The 21,815-nt window shown below is 45.4% G+C and overlaps 1 protein-coding gene across 3 annotated transcripts in view; it reads right to left on the bottom strand.

Moving 5' to 3' along the window:
- DDX31 (DEAD-box helicase 31) overlaps positions 1 to 21,470 on the bottom strand; it is a 72,826-nt gene extending 51,356 nt beyond the window's left edge. For all 3 annotated transcript variants that reach the window (XR_009599723.1, XM_027966236.3, XM_027966237.3), the window contains exons 1-13: positions 21,348 to 21,470; positions 16,617 to 16,873; positions 16,434 to 16,509; positions 15,411 to 15,454; positions 14,043 to 14,113; positions 13,111 to 13,175; positions 6,699 to 6,743; positions 5,358 to 5,399; positions 4,496 to 4,560; positions 2,856 to 2,975; positions 2,622 to 2,728; positions 1,017 to 1,252; positions 98 to 274 (exon numbers count right to left, since the gene is read on the bottom strand). Coding sequence is in view for 2 of the 3 variants with exons in the window: in XM_027966236.3 (XP_027822037.1) it covers positions 98 to 274; positions 1,017 to 1,252; positions 2,622 to 2,728; positions 2,856 to 2,975; positions 4,496 to 4,560; positions 5,358 to 5,399; positions 6,699 to 6,743; positions 13,111 to 13,175; positions 14,043 to 14,113; positions 15,411 to 15,454; positions 16,434 to 16,509; positions 16,617 to 16,873; positions 21,348 to 21,443 (1,401 nt within the window). In the remaining variant the exon portion in view is untranslated. The remainder of the gene's footprint in view (positions 1 to 97; positions 275 to 1,016; positions 1,253 to 2,621; positions 2,729 to 2,855; positions 2,976 to 4,495; positions 4,561 to 5,357; positions 5,400 to 6,698; positions 6,744 to 13,110; positions 13,176 to 14,042; positions 14,114 to 15,410; positions 15,455 to 16,433; positions 16,510 to 16,616; positions 16,874 to 21,347) is intronic.
- Between the last annotated feature and the right edge of the window lie 345 nt (positions 21,471 to 21,815).

Here is a 21,815-nt window from a genome sequence, read left to right as displayed (position 1 = left end):
GGCTGTGTCACCCGCTGTGGCCTCCAGGGGGTCGCCCACTTTAGCCACGCTCTTCCCTGGTCCAGCAGGGTCCCGGTCCGGGGAGGCCAGGGCTCACCTCTTGCTCCAGGGCGCTGTGCAGCCGCAGGAATTTTAACGGCATGGAGGTGGCTGGCAAACGCTCTGGGGCCAGGGCCCCTGAGTCGCTCAGCAGGGTCTGGAGGAAGAGGATGTAGTGGAACTCCACCAGCTCGCAACTTGAGAAGAAGACGATCACCTTCTGGTCTCTCTCAAACTGCACGGACACAAAGGGGGGAAAACACCACCATGTATTTTTAAGATCAGGTGACACTAAAATGAATCTCTCTGTAAAACACGTGGGCAGGCTGGCCCCGAACTGGAAACAGAGGTGACAGATGGCTTTGAATTATTTTTTAAAACAACACTGGTCTGCCACACTATTCATACAAAGAATGCAGGACAGGAAAATGACTTAGCTGCCACCTCAAACAGGCCTCCTGCATCTGAGAAAACAAATACGCTTCAGAGCTAAGCTGATGTGAGCTCAGCCTCCCTCACTCACTCAGGGCTTGCCACGCACAGCCCTCCTCATGGGGACCCTGAGATCGCAGGCAGTCTAGAAGCTGCACCCTCAAGCCCTTCCACGTACTATTTTTCCATGTACCAGAGAAAGTTATCACATGGATCCAGTAAACACACAAATAGGATGAGTCTCTAAAAACACGCACACAGACCCATGTAATCTGGCTCACATCCGGCATGCTTCAACCACGTGACGTCCCTGGTGTCAGTCTAGGACTGGTCTATGAGGCAGATCTCAAGTTGCACACAGTGAACCTTGAGTCCTTACTGCAATTCTAGAACCACTGACTGAGAAGAGCTCTGCTATGGCCTGCACTCGCCACCATGGTGGAGCTGGTAACTTCACGTGCATCTCAGTTCACTGGCCTCCATACCTGACGTAAACAATACTGTGGTCCTTTCAGGATCAGGTCAGGCCCAGCCCTCAGACCTACCTTGCACTTCTGCAGGATGAAGGCCGCCAGGCAGACGAGTCTCAGCTTGCTGGGGACCACCACCACATGCTGCTCGAGACCGGCTGGGATGGCGAAGCTGTCCAGCTCGTCAGTCGCCTGTGGAGGAGAAGCTTCGAGAGAGGCCTCGCTCTCTGGGCTCGACAGGTCGTGGCTCTCATCCAGGACGGAGATGCTGACAGGGTCGTGTAAACTGATGTCAGCTAGCCGCGCTACACCTTTGAGAGAAAGGGAGAAGAACAGCTGACAGGCGTGCGCTGTACAACCGCCACATCCGCAGACGCCGACACCACACATCCAGGCTTACTAAGAAATCCCTGATGGGTACCTCCAAACGCTAACACTCATCTGCCCCACTGTCAGTCTCCCAGGGATCCACCAATTTCTTCCCAGGGTCTAAAAACCCATATACACCACCAATGTCTCTAAACTCTGACCTGTGGAAGACCACTGCAACAGATGTCTGCCCATCACTCCCCAGAAAGGCTTCGGTGGTCAAGCAAATTATGGAAATCCTGATAAAAAGGTTTCCTGGGATTCTTTCACAGGGCTTCCCATGTTTACAGGCCTTGTCAGGACCTTTACTTGTGTGACTGTGCCCATGAACCTCCTAGAGGGGTAGGAATGTGGCATTTCCCCCACTCTTTGAGCACAGAATCCCTTTTTCACGGATTCTCTCTCAGGTCACTGCTAGTTGGAACACACTCTGAGAACTGCTGGTAGGGCAGGCGGATGGCGTCTGATACACGTGCACTGGCTGGTAAACCAGGTCAAACAGGAACACGGGAGCTGAAGCGCCCTGCAGTGCTCTGCGTGCAGGGGATCCTGGTGGAGCCTCAGTGCTCCCATCTACGACAGAGAGCTAAGAAGCCCCATCTCACGAGGATGAAAAGACAGAAATGAGTTCACGGAATGTACTTTTCAGGTTTAATTTAAAAAAAAAGAGCCTTAAAAGTCCCAGCTGGGCTTCCCTGGTGGCTCAGTGGTAAAGAAACCGCCTGCCAATGCAGATGTGGCTTCAGTCCCTGGGTCGGGAAGATCTCCTGGAGAAGGAAATGGCAACCCACTCCAGTATTCTTGCCTGGAAAATCCCAAGGACAGAGGAGCCTGACGGTCACAAGAGTCAGACATGACTGAGCAACTAAACACCACCATAGTGTCTTTAGGAGAAAGTCAGGATGATGATACTTAGAAATGTGCTGGCAGAGAGGTCACCTCCTTCAGGACAGGAGCCCTGCCCTGAGTGGGCAGCACCCGCCATCACAACCTTTAGAGACCACCAGCCTCCTCCTACCTCCACACTGACATGAGTGCCAGTAGCCTCTCCCTCCCGTGAGGGTGCTGGACCTGGGACCTGCCCTTTCTCCTTCTGCCCAGACGCCAGGGACTAGAGAGTCAGGATGTGGGGGGAGGAGGCCGGGCACGCAGGACATGCGGTTTGGAGAGCAGTCACTCTCAGGACATCTTCCTCCTTGCCTCCCCGGCCCCTACCTTGAGGCTGAGAACCAAGCCAGGCAGACAGCCGAGGGGCAGCTCATGTCTAGCCCCTCCTCTTCACTGAGAACAAAGAGTCTCTTTTCAACTCACCTTCCGTGAGCGTTGCCGACAGCAAGACATTCTGTCGTTCCTGGCACTCAGCATTCACAGCGTTGAGGATCACCGTGAGGTCCTTTTCAAAACCCAAATCCAAGATTCTGTGGTTTCAAGGAAGGAGTTTTAATCTCCATGAATACATGGGATGCTACAGGGCTCCAGAAGTTTCAGTGAAGACCCAGCAACAGCCCTTTCCCTTCACCTCTCATGCTTCCCGGAAGGGCTCACCTGTCTGCTTCATCCAGAATGAGCCAACGGATCTGACGGAAATGGATGTTCTTGGTGGATTTTATATGATCCACCAGGCGCCCAGGAGTGGAGATAAGGATATTTATTCCTTTTCGGAGCCTGTTTAAAAGTATACATCACAACAGAAAGTAAATCTGACAGAGCCGCATCAATGGAAGACATAGCGAAAAGGGTTAAGGAAGACAGTTTCCTGGCCAGAGCCACGGTGCTCCAGTCTGAGTCATGGTAAACCCGACAACAGAGAGATACAAAGATACATTTAGGTTTTAGCTTTTCCCTGTAGTTTCCCTTTCTTGCAGAAAATAACTGCAAGTGCTGAAATTCTATTAAAATCGTAAAACCGTTAAGTCTCAAACGAATCTTTACTATATAACCCAATGCCCTTTATCTGATCCACAGATGCTTTCTAGAACATTCCAGATTGTCACCTCGCTTGTGCCAGGGAATCCCTTTACATGAATGAGTCATCCCATGTCAATGTGCTCTAATGGCTGGAAGGTTTCTTACACTGAATCCTTGTTGTAACTTCCAGGCAATGTACCCCACCTTGCCCCATAGACTAGGCAGAACAAATTTAACTTCTTACTCCCCAGATGTCCTTTATCCCATCAGCCCGCGGTAATAAAAGTTTACAGTCTTCAGGTGAGTACATTGTCCAGCTGCCCTTGTCATTAAGTGGACGCATGGCTATGTTCTAGCAACAAGATATGTGGAAAAAGGAAAGATGCAAATCCTTTCAGTACCTTTAGAAGAAGGAGGTATGACAGGAAGCTAGATATAATGGCTGGAGCTCCAACAACTACCTAACACTATGAGGAAAGATTGAAAACAAAAGCCTCACTTAATGGCACAGAAAACACAGAATGAGCCAGGGATGCTCACGCTGGTGCATGCACCACGCCAGCCAGCTTCTTAAATGTGAAAGAAAAAGAAAAAAAACTTCCATATCATTTGTGGCACCGTTGCTGTTATTTACAGTGGAGTGGAATCTCATCCTAGCCAATATTTGAAGACTTCACGTTTAGTATCTGCTCCTTGGTTACACATTACACACAGGGCTGGACATAACTACTAAGCATGAGGCTACAATAAAATAAAAACGTCTTCAAGAGAACGCAGACAATTTGGGATGTACTTTTTGCAACAATTTTCTACTGACACCCGTGAGCAATTCTAACACAGCATTACAAATAAATGCATTTGGGTATAAAAAGCAAGATGGAAAGAATCATGTAGGTTTATAATCTTGTTTTTGTAAAATCAAACATCAAATTCCCAAACTCCCAATGTCACAAAAGGGAGTCTAAGGTGATGTATCCTTAGCAAGGGGGACCATGGATATTGGGGGGATGGGAGGGGTTGAGGGTGCGAGTTAAGAAAGTAAGGAGCTGTCACTGATCTCATCAAAAGCGAGCCACTGGTAGGCTCATCAATATTTAAAACAAATAGCACTGTTTAGAACGATCCCTCAAGGGGACTCGAGCTGTCTGTACATCCTGGGACTAGGAACCACCGTCTGGGACAAGGCTCTCCCCAGACTGAGAAGGGCCAAAGTCTTAGAGAAGAGGAAGACAGGGCAGATTGAAAGAGGAATTAACAACAAACAAAACTCTCCCTACCTGGCCTTTTCTGATTTTCTCTTCTCTCCTCCCATTAACACTCCAGGCACAATCCAGGTAAACGGCTACAGAAAGACATCAGACCATAATCAATGTGAAACCCCGTTTACAGAACAGAGCCTAACTGCAAATTCCTGCTCCTTCCGGAAGTTGGGAGGGAGAGCTTCTCAGGGCAGGAGGCAATACTGTGCAGACACAGTTCCAAGGCACTGCCAGGCCAGTGGTTACCAGCACTAACTTAAATTACAACTATTCAACTAGCTTCTGACACTGCGAGAGAGGAATATGAGCTTTTTAAATGATTCAAGAGCTTCTCTGCCTTTCCCCATAGAGCCTGAACTGAAAAAACGTTTCAGTGAGTCTACTGCCATTTTTTATTTTTTCCTTTTTGGTTAAGATCAAACCCAAATACAATGCTTCCTCATTGCCACCCATGATGAAAGAAAAGGAGAGATCAATTCTCATTATAATTTGGTGGGCTGGCAGGCTTTGACTTGGAAGCTCTCTCTCTCTTCATTCTGAAACAAACCCTGCTTGCAGCCTGTTAAGTTGCTTTCACTGGATCACCTTAAGGTTGTACCTGTGAAGCTCTGTACGTTGCTTGCTAGTGACGACGATGAATAGATTATAGGAATGGAAGTCCCAGGAAACATTAGTAAACTCGCTAAGCCAGAAATCAGTGATTCATAGGTTTAGATCAACAAAAACCTACAAACTGTACCTGGGGAGAGCAGAGACAACCAGGGAATGGAGAGACACTGGAGTGATTCCTAGCTCTTTGAAAATAAAAAAAAGACTGTGGGATCTCTTTCCTCAAAAAGTCGGGAAAAAAAGACAAAGCTGAACTCGTGGCTTGCCTTACCTTAAGCAGTTTCTGGACAGTATCAAAGCTTTGCAGAGCCAGCTGTAAACATGAAAAAGTGAGAAATGATGAGCAAGATCCCGCCCTTCCTTTTCATTTAATTTTTAAAATTTAGACAGTGTGACATGATAAGGATGCAACCTAGGACCTCAAGCCAGGATTTAAAAAGTCCTATGCACAGGATCTCCTTGGGAAATACATCTTGTTCTCAGGCCGATGCTGAAACCTGTCAGTCTGGAGAGTCTATTTCTTGGACAGACGCAAACACAGTGTCCTGGGCTCCCTCTGCTGGCTCAAATTCCCAGAGTACCGTGCAGACAGGTACCATCTATGGTGCATAAAGATGGAAGAAAATGAAGCAGAGGTGACCTGAATCTGGCTCCCTCTGGAAAGAGAGAACGTAGTATGTGTGAAGGGGTATGGTGACGCAACAGGCTAGCCTTGGGGTCGCTGCTGTAGAGGTGACAAGACTATTTCCTAATGTTGGGGCAGAGCAGCAGCTAAAGACAGAGATGATCATTTCCCAAGTTTATTAAGGGGGGCAGAAATAACATAGAAACCAACAAGCCCAGTGGAAATCAGAGAAAGAGAAAATAAACGTAGGTTACAGCCATTAACAACCATCAACAAAGCCTCTACGTAATCCCTTTATCCAAGGAAGATACACAGTTTCCATGTGTTTAGTATTCATGAAGCATCCCAGGGAAGAGGCGAGGTTGCTGCTGTAAAAATTTAAATAGCTCCATGCCTGCTCCTTCACTGGATGGAGCTGAGACAGGGCACTGCAGGATATACAAAAGGCTGGGCTGAAACCTCCGTCGCCGAGATCTGTTCTCTGCAAGGAAGTGATTGGCATTTGATATAGGAAACACACATCCTGATCTGCAATTGCCTCCACAGGCAAATAAAATAAACTGGATAGAAGAGACTTCCACCAAGAAAGAAGAAAAATATCAAAAAGCTTAACTTTCAGAAACAAGTAAAAAAAAAAAAAAAAAAGGTTCATTTTTAGGGTCAACTGCTTTTAATTTTTAATTAAGTTGTAAAAGAAAAAAAAATGTACAAAAATGCAATTATTCTAATTCCTCTTAAAAGAAATCTATAATGTCATTAGTTTTTAGATAATAGAAACACACTTCTCCAAAACCAAAAACTTCTGGTTTCTAAGACTACTCAAATTTTTCTTCTTGTCAGGAACCAGAGGATGGTTCCCTGGCAAAGGAAAAGAGTGCGGTGATTGGTGCAGTAGGGAGAAAAATAGTTAAAACACCTGAACCTTATTCAATGATATTGCTGAAAGAACTTGTTATCAGCACACATCCCGAAAGTGGGACTGCTTACCTCTCTTGTTGGCACTAGTATCAGAGCGTAGGGGCCATCACCACGCTGTTGAACAGAAGGAAAGAAATGCCATGAGTTGAATGAACACAGGTCATAGGAATCTGGAGATACTAAGGGTAGCCACTTGTAAACATCAGGAGCAGTCTTCTTAAACAAAGTGACAAGACGGTCCACTGTGCCTGGGCTCAGTCGCTCAGTGTGTCTGACTCTCTGTGACCCCGTGGACTGGAGCCCGCCAGGCTCCCCTGTCCATGGGATTCTCCAGGCAAGAGTACCGGAGTGGGATGCCATTTTCTCCTCCAGGGGATCTTCCCAACCCAGGGGTCGAACCCAGGTCTCCCTGGGATTCTATATAGTCTGAGCCTCCAGGGAAGCCCATTATCATGGAACAATGATCTAGAAGTCCTGACCCATGCCATCAGACAAAGAAATATGCATGAATCTGGAAAGTAGGAGGTAAAGTTGTCATTATTAGCAGATGATATTTTATCCTAATGAAAAAAAAAAGCTTAAGAAATCACTTGAAAATCTATTACAGAAAGACAACTCCGTCAACTAGCTGAATATAAAATTAATATATAAAAATCAATAACCTTCCAATGCAGAAAGTTAGATGGAACCATGTTTGGGAATAGCAAAAAAAAAAAAACTCAACATAAAAACTACACTTCACAAAAATACAATAAAAAAATGTTAAATACCTCTGAGGAACATAAAATAAAATTTAAATAAATGATTCTTGGATAAGAAGACTCAATATTATTAATAAGCCAATCTCCCTAAATCAATCCATAAATGTAATAAAATTCTAATAAAAATGTCATGAACATGCATATTTATGCATATATAAAATGTCACAAATATACATATACATGCATATAAAAAATAATATACATAAATAATATACATAACCAGATAAGCTGATTTCAAAGTTCACATGGAAAAACAAATATGCAGGAATAATCAAGATATTTCTGAACATCAAGCGTTAAAACAACTTAAATCTGTAGTAGTTTTTTAAAAATTGATGCTAGCACATAAGAGATTATAATAGCAAATACAGTCCAGAATTAAATCAAATACATATAAAAAGTCAGGAAATACAGTAAGGGGTAATTTATATCAGCAATGAAAAGATGAACAATTTAAATGCCCTTTTAAAACTAAGCTAGAAAAATAAAGTTGGAGTTAAGCTGGCCTTTTTATAGATGACATAAAACTCAGAAACTATCAAACATGAAGAATTTTATTACACAAAAAATTTAAAATTTCACAATGAAAAAGTAATACCTAAACAAAATTGAATCAAATAACATGGGGAAAAATATGCCATACATAAGAGAAAGGACCATTTATTAGTTTATAAATGTTTGTAATTCAACTAAAAATAAAAATAAAAAACACATCAACTCAAACAGAAAAATGGAGAAGGGCATAACAGTTAATTTATGGAAATAATAACTCAAAATATGACTTTTAAACATGTGAAAAGATGCTCAACTTTACTCCCATGAGAAATTCAAATTAAAACTATGACACAATATTTTTCCCGTCAATGAGCAAAAATAAAACAGCTGACAGTGTTGATAAAGGCATAGGGACACAGAAACTCTTGTACACTGTTGGTGGGAATGAAAATTGGTATAACTCCTTTTAAGATCAATTTTGGCATTATCTACCAAATAAAAATACAAATTCCATTCATAAGAATTTCTCAAAAAGATTCATAAGTGTGTGTAAAGAAGTTGTTTAATTGCTTTGTAGCAAAATGTTGAATACAACATGAATTCCATCAATGAGGGAATGACTCAATAATTTATGGTACAAACATATAGTGGAATACTAGAAGGCCATAAAAAAAAAAGCAGGTCAACACAGTAATGATAAGAAACCATCCCCAAAACATATTAAGTGAAAAAAAGCAAGGCAAAATCATACAGAGCAAGCAACCATTTCTGTATCAAACAAACAAAAACTTCAGCCAAAGTGGGGGGAACTATGCATACTCAGACTTACTTTACACTCAAAGAATATCCCTGGCAGGATAAACAAGAAGCTGCTGCTAAGGACCACACTATCCTAAGAGCTGTGCCATTTGGGCCAAGGGGCAGTAGAACGACTCACTGATCACTGCATGTTCTCTGGTACTCTTCAAGAGATTTTTTTTACCATGGGCTTCCCTGGTGGCTCAGAGGATAAAGCGTCTGCCTGCAATGCAGGAGACCCGGGTTCAATCCCTGGGTCGGGAAGATCCCCTGGAGAAGGAAATGGCAACCCACTCCAGTACTCTTGCCTGGAGAATGCCATGGACAGAGGAGCCTGGCTGGCTATAGTCCACGGGGTCGCAAAGAGTCGGACATGCCTGAGCGACTTCACTTTCCCTTTCTATACATTATATCCATAAATAACAGTAACAATGATAGAAGAAAACAAAGTAATCTGAAAACAGTCCAGTGGTGCCCTGCGTCTCCAAAGTGCTGGGACATGGGAGGAACCAAAACTCTGTTAGGGAACTTCCCTGGTGGTCCAGTGGCTAGGACTTCACCTTCCAATGCAGGGGGTGTGGGTTCGATCCCTGGTCAGGGAACTAAGACCCCACATGCCTCGCAGCCGAAGAATCAAGAGAGAAAACAGAAGCAATACTGCACCAAATTCAATAAAGGCTTTAAAAAAATGGTCCACATAAAAAAAAAAAAAATCTTGGGAAAAAAAAAAAAACACATTAGTGTAGAAGCTAAGCACAGATTTAGTGGCAAATCAAATTACAAGGATGGTTTTCATGTTTTGCATAGGAAATATTTACCCATAAGGAGAAAAAGATTTGGAATTCAAACTAGGAGTGTCTGTACTCAACATCTTTGCAAGACGGCACTGAAGCCCGGGCGGGGAACAGTAAACATGTTAGTACAACGGTATCAACACCGCAGCGTTAGAGATTCTGACATTTCAAAAGGTGTTACTACACAGAGAAGAAGAAAGAACAATCAGTTCCGCGCAAGGCAGAAGGGAGTGAGGAAGGATGGATGGGATGTTAAAAAAAAAAAAGAGAGCCCAAGGAGCTGAAAGCGTGGAAACACAGAAAATTGGTCCATTCTCGTCCCATCACTACAGTAATTGACGACTCTGCTGGGTGCCTTGAATTCGATGCTCCCTCCAGACGGGTTTTTAAGAGGCCGGATCCATTTACATTGAACCACAAGGGCCTATATTGAATGTTACTTGAAATAAATTTGGGCTTGGAAAACCGTTTCTACAGAATACTTCCATCTTTAATAGAATGAGCTGTTATTGATATTTAAAAAATACTTGAGTAAATAAAAGCAATGACATACACGGCTGGTTAATGCTCTGAATATAAGCAATTCAGGACACTGCCCTTCATACAAGTCCATGTTGCTGACGACGAGGACACTGAGCAGGCACGTACTGTTTGCCAGGATCGGGGAAGCAGGGCTCCACTCTCCTGGTGCAACACCTTCCTTAATCCTGGCAACCGCAGGACACAGGCTCCCCGTGACTCCCCCTGGGGCATACAGGGATGGAATGATGCACTCAACGTCTCACTCAGACCCAGGTTCTGAGCAGAGCCCCACCACACTGTCCGCTCTAGGAACACAATTACATCTCTGCTGTCCTTAGTTCACAGGTCCAGGAAATGAGTCAGCTGCGCTGGAACTGTGGGACCCACGCCAACTCAGATATACGCCCAAACCCTGCAACTTTCCAAGAAGGAAAAAACCCTCCACTGTCTACAGACGTTCTCCTGGAGTATCTATAAAGGGCTGAGACTTTACCACACTGACCTAAGAATTCATATTTCTTCTCTAACCTGTACCAGGTACAATGTGAAAGCCCTTGTATGAATCCCAGCACTCTGAAGTACCCAGTGGAAGGAAACACCAGTCGTCCACAGGAAACAGAATTCTCACTCATCCACCTCAGAGAAACCCAGTATTAGTTTGAAAAGTGTCTTTCTCATCTGAGTGTGCACGCACATACGTACGTGCACATCCGCCACCATCAGTTATGAAACTGGACTCTCATTATACACACTGCTGTGTAACCTCCCTTTGTTAACACAGCAAGAATGCCTATCAAGTTCACAAAGAGGAACTGAAGAAAACATCACTTCCAATAACTACATAAGGTTCTGTCACTTGAATGATTGTGTAGGATTTGTTTTATTGACTTAAAATCATCTAAATAAAGTTTAAATAAATTTGAACATGTTCATTCTGAAATAATTTCGGGCTTACACAAAACTACACAAATAGTTCAAAGAACTCCCTTATCCCCTCCTCCCAGCTTCCTTATATGACATTGATTCTCAAAATCATTGTGTTAAGATCTTATGGAAAAATCTGAACAAACATTTGGGCCAACCTGATACACTGGAAATTAACACTGAATCAATATTATCAGTTAATCCAAAGACCTTATTCAAATTTTGTTACCTGATTTTCTAACACGCCTTTTTCCAGACTCAGATCCAATTCAGGGCCGCACACAGCACTCAGCTGTCGTGTTTTTTTCATCTCCTTTACTCTCGGGTAGAGGTTTAGTGTATCTTTGTCTTCTGTGACCTTAATACTTTTGAAGAGTACTTGGCAGTTGCTGTGTAGAATGTCTTTTGACTTGGCTTTATTTGATGTTTGTGATCAAATTAGAATTGTGCATTTTTGGCAAGAAAACCAGAGAAGGACTTCCTTTGTGGCTCAGTGGTAAAGAATCCAGCTGCCAATGCAGGAGACACAGGCTCAGTCCCTGACCCTGGAAGATCCTACATGCCACGGAACAACTAAGCCCACACACCGCGACTACTGAGCCTGTGCTCAGAGCCTGGGAGCTGCAACCACGGAAGCCTCACACTACACCTAGAGAGCAGCCCCATCTGCCGCAACCAGAGAACAGCCTGTGTAACAATGGAGACCCAGCACAACCAAAAACAAACAAACAGCAAAAATAAAGGAAAATTAAAAAGAAAAAAATATATACATGAAAGAAAACCAGGGAAGTACAATTTTATCCTTCATACCCCTAGCAGGAGACCTGTGAGGTCAACACAACCCAGCACTGGTGAGGTCCCCCGTGACCACGTGGCCGAGGTGGTGACAGCCAGGCCCCCCACTATAAGGCTACCACTGTTTCCTCTATTTCCTGGAAAGATAACTTGAGTGTGTAAATATCCCATTTTCATCACACTTTAATCCACTCACTCTCGCATCTCTGGTGACTCCTGCCTGAAGCAGTATCACTGCTTGCTATATGATGATGTCCTATACGAATTCACCGGAATTCTACTGTAAGGAAGGGCTTCCCCTTGTCCCGTCTGTTTAGCCAATAATTCATTTGTGTCAGTTTGGACTCAGGGTCTTTGTTTTAGACTGTGGACAGGAACCCAACACTATCACTATTTATTTTGTCACTGCAATAACAGGAAGGCTCAACACACATCCAATTCTGCGTGCCCAAACCAAGGAAAAAAGTGACCAACCAGCTCTTCTCATCTGCCTGTGAACTACTCCACTTCCTATTTCTATTCTCACCGTTTCCTCTCAACTCAGAATAACCAGGGTGTACTCGTGAGATTCCAAGTTGGGTTCTGAGATGATCCTGATGCCCATGGAACATGGCACTCCTGCGGCCTCCTCAGGATCCACGCCAAGGAACCTAGTTCTGGCCCCTCTGGCCCAGGTGCTAAGTGGGCCCCTCTTTCACAATTAAAGAGAGGTCCAAGAAAATACGAAACATAAGGCGGCCCAACTGTCACACTCACTAACGGGGTGCTTCTTTGCCCTTCTACCATTCATGCCAAATCCCTGTTTTTAATACAATGCTAACCTTTTCTGGTAAGAAGAGCTTGGCCTCTGGAGCCAAAGAGAATGGAGGTGGAGGCCCAACTTCAGGCTCACTCCCCGCATGGCCTTAGAATGGTATTTAACTTCAAGTCTCCTTGTTTTTTTGTCAAATTGAGGTAACAGTAATTCCTTCCAATTCAGTGCGATTAGGGCAGTTAGCAAGCCAAGAAGATAACCTGAGCAAAGCATACAGCACCATGTCTGACACAGAGGTGGCATCTTACAAATGTTCCCTCGTAGACCTGCTAGAATGACTGTTACAGTTGTCTATTATTTGTTCTACTTTTTATTCTATCTCCCACTCTGGGCACAATCTTTAGATGCAACACGCTTATATAGTAAATGAATTCAACAGAGATAGGAAAACAAAGCTAAGTGAAAAGATTTTACTGCTTTGGTTCAGTTTGATGGTTTCATATGCACCATGAACAATAACAGAAAAATGGACATTTGTTCTCCAACTAGGGACTGAACCCAGGGCCCTGGCAGTGAAACTCCAAGTCCTAACCATTGGACCGCCAGGAAACTCCCAGAAAGACAGCCTTCCTACTCACCTGTATTTTGGATTGCATTGCTTGAAGAGACTGGACCATAGGGATGCAATAGGCAAGAGTTTTACCTTTTAAAAGAAGACAAGAGGAATTAAAACCAGAGCCTGAGGACGTCAGAAAACCAAAGATAGTAAAGGAAACTGGCACCGCTCTGAAGTCTGGGGATAGGAAAAGTGCACTCACATTCAGGGGAAAACGGAAGGCACCTGTCTGTCACAGCTCTGCTCTGTGAATGCAGTGCTTCTAATAAGCCTGCAGCTTCGCTCCTTTAACGTCTAACAAAGAAGACAATGACACGCTCCCCAAATCTCACAGAAGCTCAGCTCAGTGAATGTTCCTAGGAACTAGAGAAGCTCCCCTCCCCAGGGTCACCCTCAACCTCTCAAAGGAGCTTCTGAAGGCAGAAGTGTCCTCGGTGGTGCTTTCAGAGTCAGGAGCCAGTTGGAAGCCCAGAGCCCGCCTCCAGAAACCAAGGAGAAACCATGGATGGCAAAACCCTTGGGCTTCCGCCCACCTGGACAGTGGCTGAGCGGGGGCGGAAAGGACAGCTGACCTGCTCTTACAGGCACAAAAGGTCAGAAAAGCCCTTCCAGACTGTTTTGGAACAAAACCAGTGTTCCGTGATTGAGCACAACAACTGGCATCTGATCAGTGCGTGTTCATGGGAAGAGTGCTTTAACACCAGAAAAAAAAATTCATTGCCACTGGAGTAAAGATGGACGGCTCTAGCCAGAGCGCTGAGAAATGACCATGGAACCTGACTCCCTTCTGATCATTCCTGATCGTGGTCCTATTGATCATCCCCCTCCTTTCAAGGCTCTGATCAGAAGCAAGCACGGGCTCCCCTCCCCCCACCAAACAAAGCAGCCACCATCATCAACAGACAGCTCACCACATGACTGTGGAGGAAGGGCAGAAATCAAGTGATGACTGACCTGAGCCCGTCTGGGATCGCACGAGGGCATCTCTGCCTTCCAGCAACACGGGGATGCTCTGCTTCTGAACGCTTGGGCCGCCCGAAAGAAAGAGCACATGCTTATCTATGATGTACTTACTACCTGCCCAGGTTTACAGGCAGAGACACAAGATCCACAGAATGCAACTGCCCCAGGCTCTATGTCACCTTGGAGGTCACCTGAACAGTCGTGGGAAGGGCTGAGAAACCCTTGATGGTTAGAAGGGCAAAACCCTAGTTAAATTTTTGGAACTTTGGGGGCTGAAAAAGTTGAGGCAGCCCAGAGATTGGCTGGTATGCTACACTAATTAAAAAGAAAAATGTGACCAGCATGATGACAAGCTGGAGCCACTACAAAGCATATCATATTATCTTCTGAACCAGGGAATACGAAGCAATAAGACGTTATGGAAAGATTCTCAAGCAGAATAGAGAAAGGGAGACTTGTGAGCCCCGCAGACAGCCAGGAATTGCTGCCCATTCTCTAGAAAACCAAATATGACTACCACAGACACGGTAAGATGTGTGTCCAGGTGTGTATTCAAAAACAAACAACTAAAATGACAAGGTCTTACTGCATAGTATAGGGAACTAATGTCCTGTGATAAACTACAACGGAAAAGAACATGAAAAAGAATATACATATATATAATCGAATCACTCTGCTGTAACAGCAGAAATTAAGACATTATAAACGAATTCTATTTCAAGAAAATTGAAAAAAAACAAAGAATATGGAAACCACATTTGATTGCTAAAACTGAACAAATCAGTAACAAAGGGGCTCATTTTTTCTTTGATACTTTTACTAACAGTTCCAAGTGACGGGCGACATGAAAACGTGCATGAGCACACATACTCAAGGCCGGTGGGGGGGTGGGGGGCGGGGGTCATTTTTGCTCCAGACCTCTCCCTCCCACTACTCCATTTCCATTTTCCAGGAGTTGTCACTACCATTTAAAATCTTTTTTCAGCATCCCATTACATCCAACCAAGTATTTACTCCTATCTTGTAGCTGACTCTACTTCTTACTACTAAGAAATGACAAGATAAATTTTGTATTTTAGACAAATTATTTTCAGGCAGCACAGACCACAGTGGCATCCCACGCAGACCACCTCTGGACGAGAGACCTCTTAAGAGTTTAGAGTTGAGGGTGGCAGGGATGGAGACCCAGTCCCACGTACTGCATGGGGAAGCCGAGTGGTTACCAAGCCCTCAGGGTTAATAACCTGGCATTGCTCTCTAAGCCAAGACATGAGTTTGCTGTCCTCCAGGGACAACTCAGATTTTATTTGCTTATACCCACTTAAATCCTGAGAAAATCAAGTGACCCAGAACTCTTACCTGGTCATACTAGACATTTTTAAGACTGTATTTATCGTGGAAATCTAAGAGAAATGACAAAAAATAAATTAAATACTTTATATAATTTTTTTGGTATAAATACATTTAATGCAAATAAGGATGCAAAGAAGGGGAAAATACTGGGGTAAAAACTGATCATCACAATCCAATCAAGTTCCTCCAAACCAATGGTTCTCAACTAGGGGTGGTTCTGCACACTGCTGCCCCGCCAGCTTGCCTAGGACGTGTGGCAACATCTGGAGAAACTGCTGGTTGTTACAACTGGGGGGCAGGGATGCTCCTGGCAGTGGGTAAGCACAGGACCTGCCAAACATCCTACAACACGCGGGGCAGCCCCTGAGACACAGAGGTCCCATCTCCCAGCGCGCACAGTACCCAGACGCAGAAAGCTGCTGCACTCTGTGCTGAGAATTCGAGCAAAGGTAACCTGCCCAGAAGCAGCAGCAGGTGAAGCCATGACCGTCTGAGCCAAGAAAAGCTGGACCTCCCAGAAGTGGATGTACTTTTCTCGCCTTACTCGTAAACACGCCTGGAACACTCACTCATGGCTGTCTGGGTTTCTTAAGTGTCCATGTTCTAAAAGACCCTTCTTCCTTCAGTTCTTATAACTCCCTTAATAGCAAGACAACAATTCATCCCCCTCTCCTAGGGTCACTGTGACACTGGCCACCCAAAACAGTCTTGATGCGTACTTATCCAGTAATATGAGGTGGTCTTCAAGTCAAGCAAGTGGAGTCCCAGCCCTAACGTGAGTTAGGTGAGCAAAAAACAAAAAAGGGGGCTGGGCTGGGGTAGGGGTGAGGACAGTGAACAGATTCCTAAGCTCACGTGAACTGTCCTGGAAAAGCGTCTTATCAATCTCAGTTTAGCTGGGTACCTGGAGCAGATATAACCCTTCTTTGATTTTTTTTTTCTTCCTAGAACTGTCACTTCACAGACATTCTGAATGAACAAACAGACCCTCAAAATCGAGACACCCAGAAAACAAGGAGGGATACTTACGAGATGTGGGTGGAGATCCAGGGCTTGAAAAGCATCTGAAGTGAACACCTTCTCTTGCACCTGCTCTACTACAGGTCTGCAAATAACGAATAAGATGCAGGCCATCAGTTCCAAGAGACAAAGAAAAGGGCAGAAGACACTTAATCCCTTTCGTTCCCGCAGGGCGTCAGCCCCTGGCCATACCTGGGGAGTTCCGGGATCTCAGGGTTGTTTTTGAACAGCGATGAAGTCTTGGCGCCCGGCTTCTGCTCCTGGTCTCCGTCCCTCGCGCCGGCTGAGGGCTTCTTGGGAGAAAACGTCCTCTGTGCCTTCCCCTTCAGGGTCCTGCGAGTTTCTTTCGCGGCAGTTTTCTTGGCCGGGAGAAAAGAGGCTTTGCTCCTCCGTTTCGCTGGGGGAGCCTCGCTGGATGCCTGGCATTTTCTTTTGGTGGCTGCTGCTTGCTGCGTTGTTCCCAAAAGGAAAGAGCGACAAGAGATGCGTCAGTCCATGAAGACAGACCTCAGAGTGAAGCCTGACTGCCCACAGAATTGCATCTCTCCCTGCAGAGATCATTACTCCCCATATGTCAAGCAAGTTTAGGGTATGCAATCAGATTCTTTAATTCGGCCCTTTTTTAAAAAAAAGCCCACAAATCTCAGCTGATACATCTACCAGACCTTACCAATCATCTTAACCTCTACTTCCACCAAGACCACCGAGAGAGACATTTTTCAGGCTGAATGTTAACAACTGGAGTCTGTTTGCAGGGAAGGGAGGACCCACCTAGTGAAATGTGCAGCTAAGTTGATCCAAATCCCTAGGAATCCATTTATACGGCAAGCACGGGGAAGGGGAGCGATGAATCTTGCCTCTCTACCAACAAAGCCCATCGCTTACTGCACGTGCCCAGGAAGCGGAAACCTTCATTACCGCCTAGCCTGAGCGCTTGGATGGCTGTCATTCTCTGCCCTCATGCTGCTCCCCCAGATTCAGGGGGTTTGGAGACGATTCCTCCTCCCAGCTTCCATTCCAAATGAGAATTCTGCTCCATCCATCACCTCCATTGCAATTATTTCCAACACTTCTCGCCTTTCCATTCCCCATCTGATCACCGATTATGGGAAACAACATGAGATATTTTCTTGCCTGTTGCTTCTTATTTCCACAACATGAATGTTGTTAAATGCATGACGTCCAAACTTCCCCTAGGAGAAGAATATCCAATTCCTCTATTTTCCTTGACCTTCTCGTCCAATTTACATTACACATGAATATACAAACATCCCCTGAGTAGCTGGGGCTCACTATTCTGGAGTTCTGGTTTCTCTTGGAACATGCCATCTTCCTCCTGGCTTGAGATCAGGACTTCTGTGTGCTTTAACTGTGACTGTCAGCTTCTGACTAACCCAGCATTAACAACAGTTCTCTGTTCCTGGCAACCCTAAGGGTAGCTAATTCAATATATATAACTTCAAATATTTGGTATTAATATTTAGCATTGGTATTAACATTTAGTATTGATAATCTGCTTCATTTTACAAATGTCACAAATTTATTTTTACAAAATCCTTAATATTCAGACTGAAAAAGAAATGAAGTCAAGAATTAGGTCTCATTTGCAAGATGGGATGAAATGTGCAGATCTTGCTTGGTTTATAGAATCACAGGCTCCTGAAGCACAAAAAGGCCTAAAGGCCTCTCCCGCTGCGCATGCGTGGACCTCCCATTGCAGGAGCCCTGCCAGGCAGCCCTGCAGCTCCTGCCTGCACCTCCTCCTAGTGTTCTCCACCCCACGAGGCAGCCCATTCTGTTCCCAACCAAATTCCAGGGGTCAGGAAGTTCTTTCTGACATTCAGGCAAAATCTGTTTCCTGGAAGATCCAAGTCCTCGTCTGCAGTTTGTTCTTGGCACCAACTCTTATACACAACACTCCTGTTCACCATAGAATTCCATTTTTTTTCTCCTTCTTTGCACCAAATATTCCAAACGCGACACAAACTTTAGACCCCCTATCACCCTGGTCATTCTTTATTTCCATGTCAACGTCTTTCTAAGTGTTTCGAGTTAAACACAGTATCAGGCGGGCTTTCCACTGCGCTCAGGCTAAAATCCAGAATGTGTGACCTGAGCTATGAAGAATCTGCCTTTGTCCAGCTCACCAGCCTCAGCTTTACTCTCTGCCATCCTGGTCTTCCTTAAATTCTGAGGATGTCCCGAACTCCTTCTCTCCTCAGGGCCTTTGCACATGCTACTCCCAAACCCAAGTCCCCAACCCACCCTCTTGTACTCATTCCTCAAATCCAGGCTCACCTGCTACATCCTCAGAGGAGCCTTTCCAGACTTCCTGCCTCCACCTATCAAACTCCTTGGCTCTCCTGGCATGCTTCTCCTTTGTAGCACTCAGTGCAACAGTAAATACAGGATGTCATTCGCTGTGTGATGTCTGTCTTTCCCATTAGATTGTTATAAATGGACAAGCCTGTGCTGGATAGCACTGCATCCCCTGCACAGGACCGTGTTTGGCACAAAGTAAGTGCTCAATAAATACTTGTGGCTGAATGAACAACACGTCACGGAATGATCCTTTTCTGTACTCTGGACACTGTTCTACTTGTCAGTCCCCTTGCCCCCAGCATCCACAACATATTCATTACAAAAAACTGACCACTTAGTAACTGCCAAGTAGCTTGGTTCTAAAGGTACAAAGATCTGACAAGCCCGTGAATAAGTCAGAGACAAGTGGACGAGACAAAAGTGTAAGACTGCAAACCAAACCTGTATTTGTACTACGGAACAGATGTGGACAAAGCGTTCTAAGGGCACAAAACAAGAAGACTACCGTGGCCCACGGCGAGGGGGAGGGAGGCAAAGATACAGAAATGCTTCATGGGGTGGCAGCTGAGCACAGAGGAGAAAAGATATACCTGGATCTCTTTAAAAATATGCAAGTCCTTGTGTCCGCTCCCCCACCTGCCTAATAAGGGCCCATCCACGCCTAACAGTCTTTGATATTAATAAGCATATTAAGTAGTTACTATGCACCAGCCAGTACGCTAAGTACTTACATGAGTGATGTCACTGGGCCATACAGTACTGGTATTGCCCCATCTTAAGGTAACAACACTGAGGTGGCGATGGGGGGTGACCTGAACCCGCATCACTGAGGGATCAAGGCTTTGCCCAAGCATTAATTCCACAGCCTAGTTTCTAAGAGTAATGCTGCAATACCATTTAGAAACTGTATCCTGTTTGGTTAGAAAACATCATGTGCAGTTTGATCCCTAGTTTGCTCTGCTTCTTTTCTAGAAGGACATACATCACAATGTTACCCAGAGTTATCTCTGAGTGTGGCAATTGTGGGCTTTAAAAAAAAAAAAAAAAAATCTACTTTCCAAATTCCCTACAATAAATCTGTATATATTTTTTTTCTTTTTTTTAAGGAAAAACATTCCATGTAGTGTTAGAGCATAATTTAAGCTGTCAAGGTCTTTCCAAGTACAGTTAAATTAGCTACTCATGCCAAGTTCAGGCAAATTTGGTCAGCATACACAGAATTCTCATTCAAAACACAACAAATATGCAGACAAGGCCAACACAGACAGATAGCTGTTTAACAATATCCTTTTGATACAGTGGTTCAAGCAATCATAAAACCAGATAAATTACGTTTACTTATTCAACCCACTCAATGAACTTTTAGCAAGTATTTTCTATGTCTTGCATGTACTTGGTATAAGCACCTTAGTGACCTGATGGAGCAATTCTATCACCCAAAATGGAGTCAATATGATTTATAACCTTATACGAAGTCGAAATTACTGTTCCCATATTATAGATAGGAAAAGTGAGGATCAGGGAGGTGAAGTAATTTCTTCAAGGTCACAGAGCCGCATGTTGCAACGCTGGCATCTAATCCCAGGTCTGTCCTATTCCAAAGCCCCTGTGCCCAACTGGCTCTTTTGTACTTCCCTCCCCCTTCAGAATAGATGAAGCCACAACGTGGCCCAGCCGAAAAGTTTTTACTCACAAGCCTCTAAACCCTAAACTTGATTACCACGAAAAAAGTCTAGACAATAACCCAGACAGTTGCTATGAACTGATGTAAATTCAAGGAACTTCAGCGGCACTACACTAGTTGAAAGGAACTGAACCGAACTTTGACAAATAATTTTTCAATGGCGTTAAATGATGCTTTTTCGAGAAAACACACACATACGCGCACTTTCCTTGGCAGCAAACTGTATCCTTCCTGGTTATTTAAGGCAACACGATTTTTCAACAGATTTTCCGTCCCACAGTCCTCCTCTTAGCTAGGAACTAAGTCAGCCATCCTAAAAACCAATTTTCTGCTCTGGTTTGGGCTAAATTTCAGGCATCTTTGTCTCTCTAACGAAGATATTACATTGATGAGTTGTATTTTTCTTCCCCGCCCTTCCACCCCTTCATGGCGCGTCGATGTATACCTCGGTTTCGAACATTCTTCAAAGAAATTTCTAGCCTCCAGTCCTCATTCCCGAAACAAACTGACCCATAAGAGTGGCTGAGAGAAGATTAGAAGATGGGGCTGCTAAGGGACTCAACGCCCCGACAGTCCGTTTCTAACTTCGGGTAACAAGACTCGCATCCCCGCCTTCAGCTAACAAGCGGCCCCCAGCCAGCTCCGCCCGCCTCCGCCCGCTGCGCTTGCGCTCCCGCTCCCGCTCCCGCTCCGAGCACGTCTTTGCGGGCCGTGGTCGGCTCTTAAGACACGCGCGGCTCAGCGACTCCTCCGGGAGCTGCCCGATGTCTGACTTTTCCCCACCTCAACTCCGCGGAATTAATTCGAGTCCCAACGGAGAAGGCCTCGACGGCAGCTTCCCTGCGCACCGAGGCCCCACCTCCCCCCCCGCCTCCCCCCGGGAGCGAACGCATCCAGAAAACCGGATCAGAACTCACCCGCCTCGCGTGGGCCGGGCGGGGTTTGGAGAAGGTTCTGAAGACGGCGGGCCGGGGCTCGGGGACCTGAGGAAGGACTCCGCTGGCGGCTGCCATGTCGACAGAGAGGCGCGTCCGGATCTCGCGAAACCCGGAGCGAGGCGCCGCGAGACCCCACGTGGGACGCGCGCGAGGACCCCGCTGTAGCTGTCCCGCCGAGTCCTGCGCGCCCGCGCGCGCTTTCTGGGGTCCCCCGCCCCCCTCACGAAGGGGCCCGCGCCACTAGCGGCCGGATCAGCGGCGCCCCGGGCCACAGGGCCGTCCCTCGTGGCGCGGCCTGTGCCGGGGGTGGAGGGATGCCAAGTCACACCGAACCCCAGAGTTATTGCTCTTGACGTTCTTTTGAAATTCCTCTCAGGAAAGAGGAGAGGCGTGTCCCGTCGAACCAACGCCTCCTCCTTTGACTCTCCTCAGCACTTTAGTTGTCAG

Source organism: Ovis aries, chromosome 3 (assembly GCF_016772045.2).
Source record: "Ovis aries strain OAR_USU_Benz2616 breed Rambouillet chromosome 3, ARS-UI_Ramb_v3.0, whole genome shotgun sequence".
NCBI classification, from domain to species: domain Eukaryota; kingdom Metazoa; phylum Chordata; class Mammalia; order Artiodactyla; family Bovidae; genus Ovis; species Ovis aries.
This window is presented reverse-complemented; position numbering and strand designations above follow the sequence as displayed.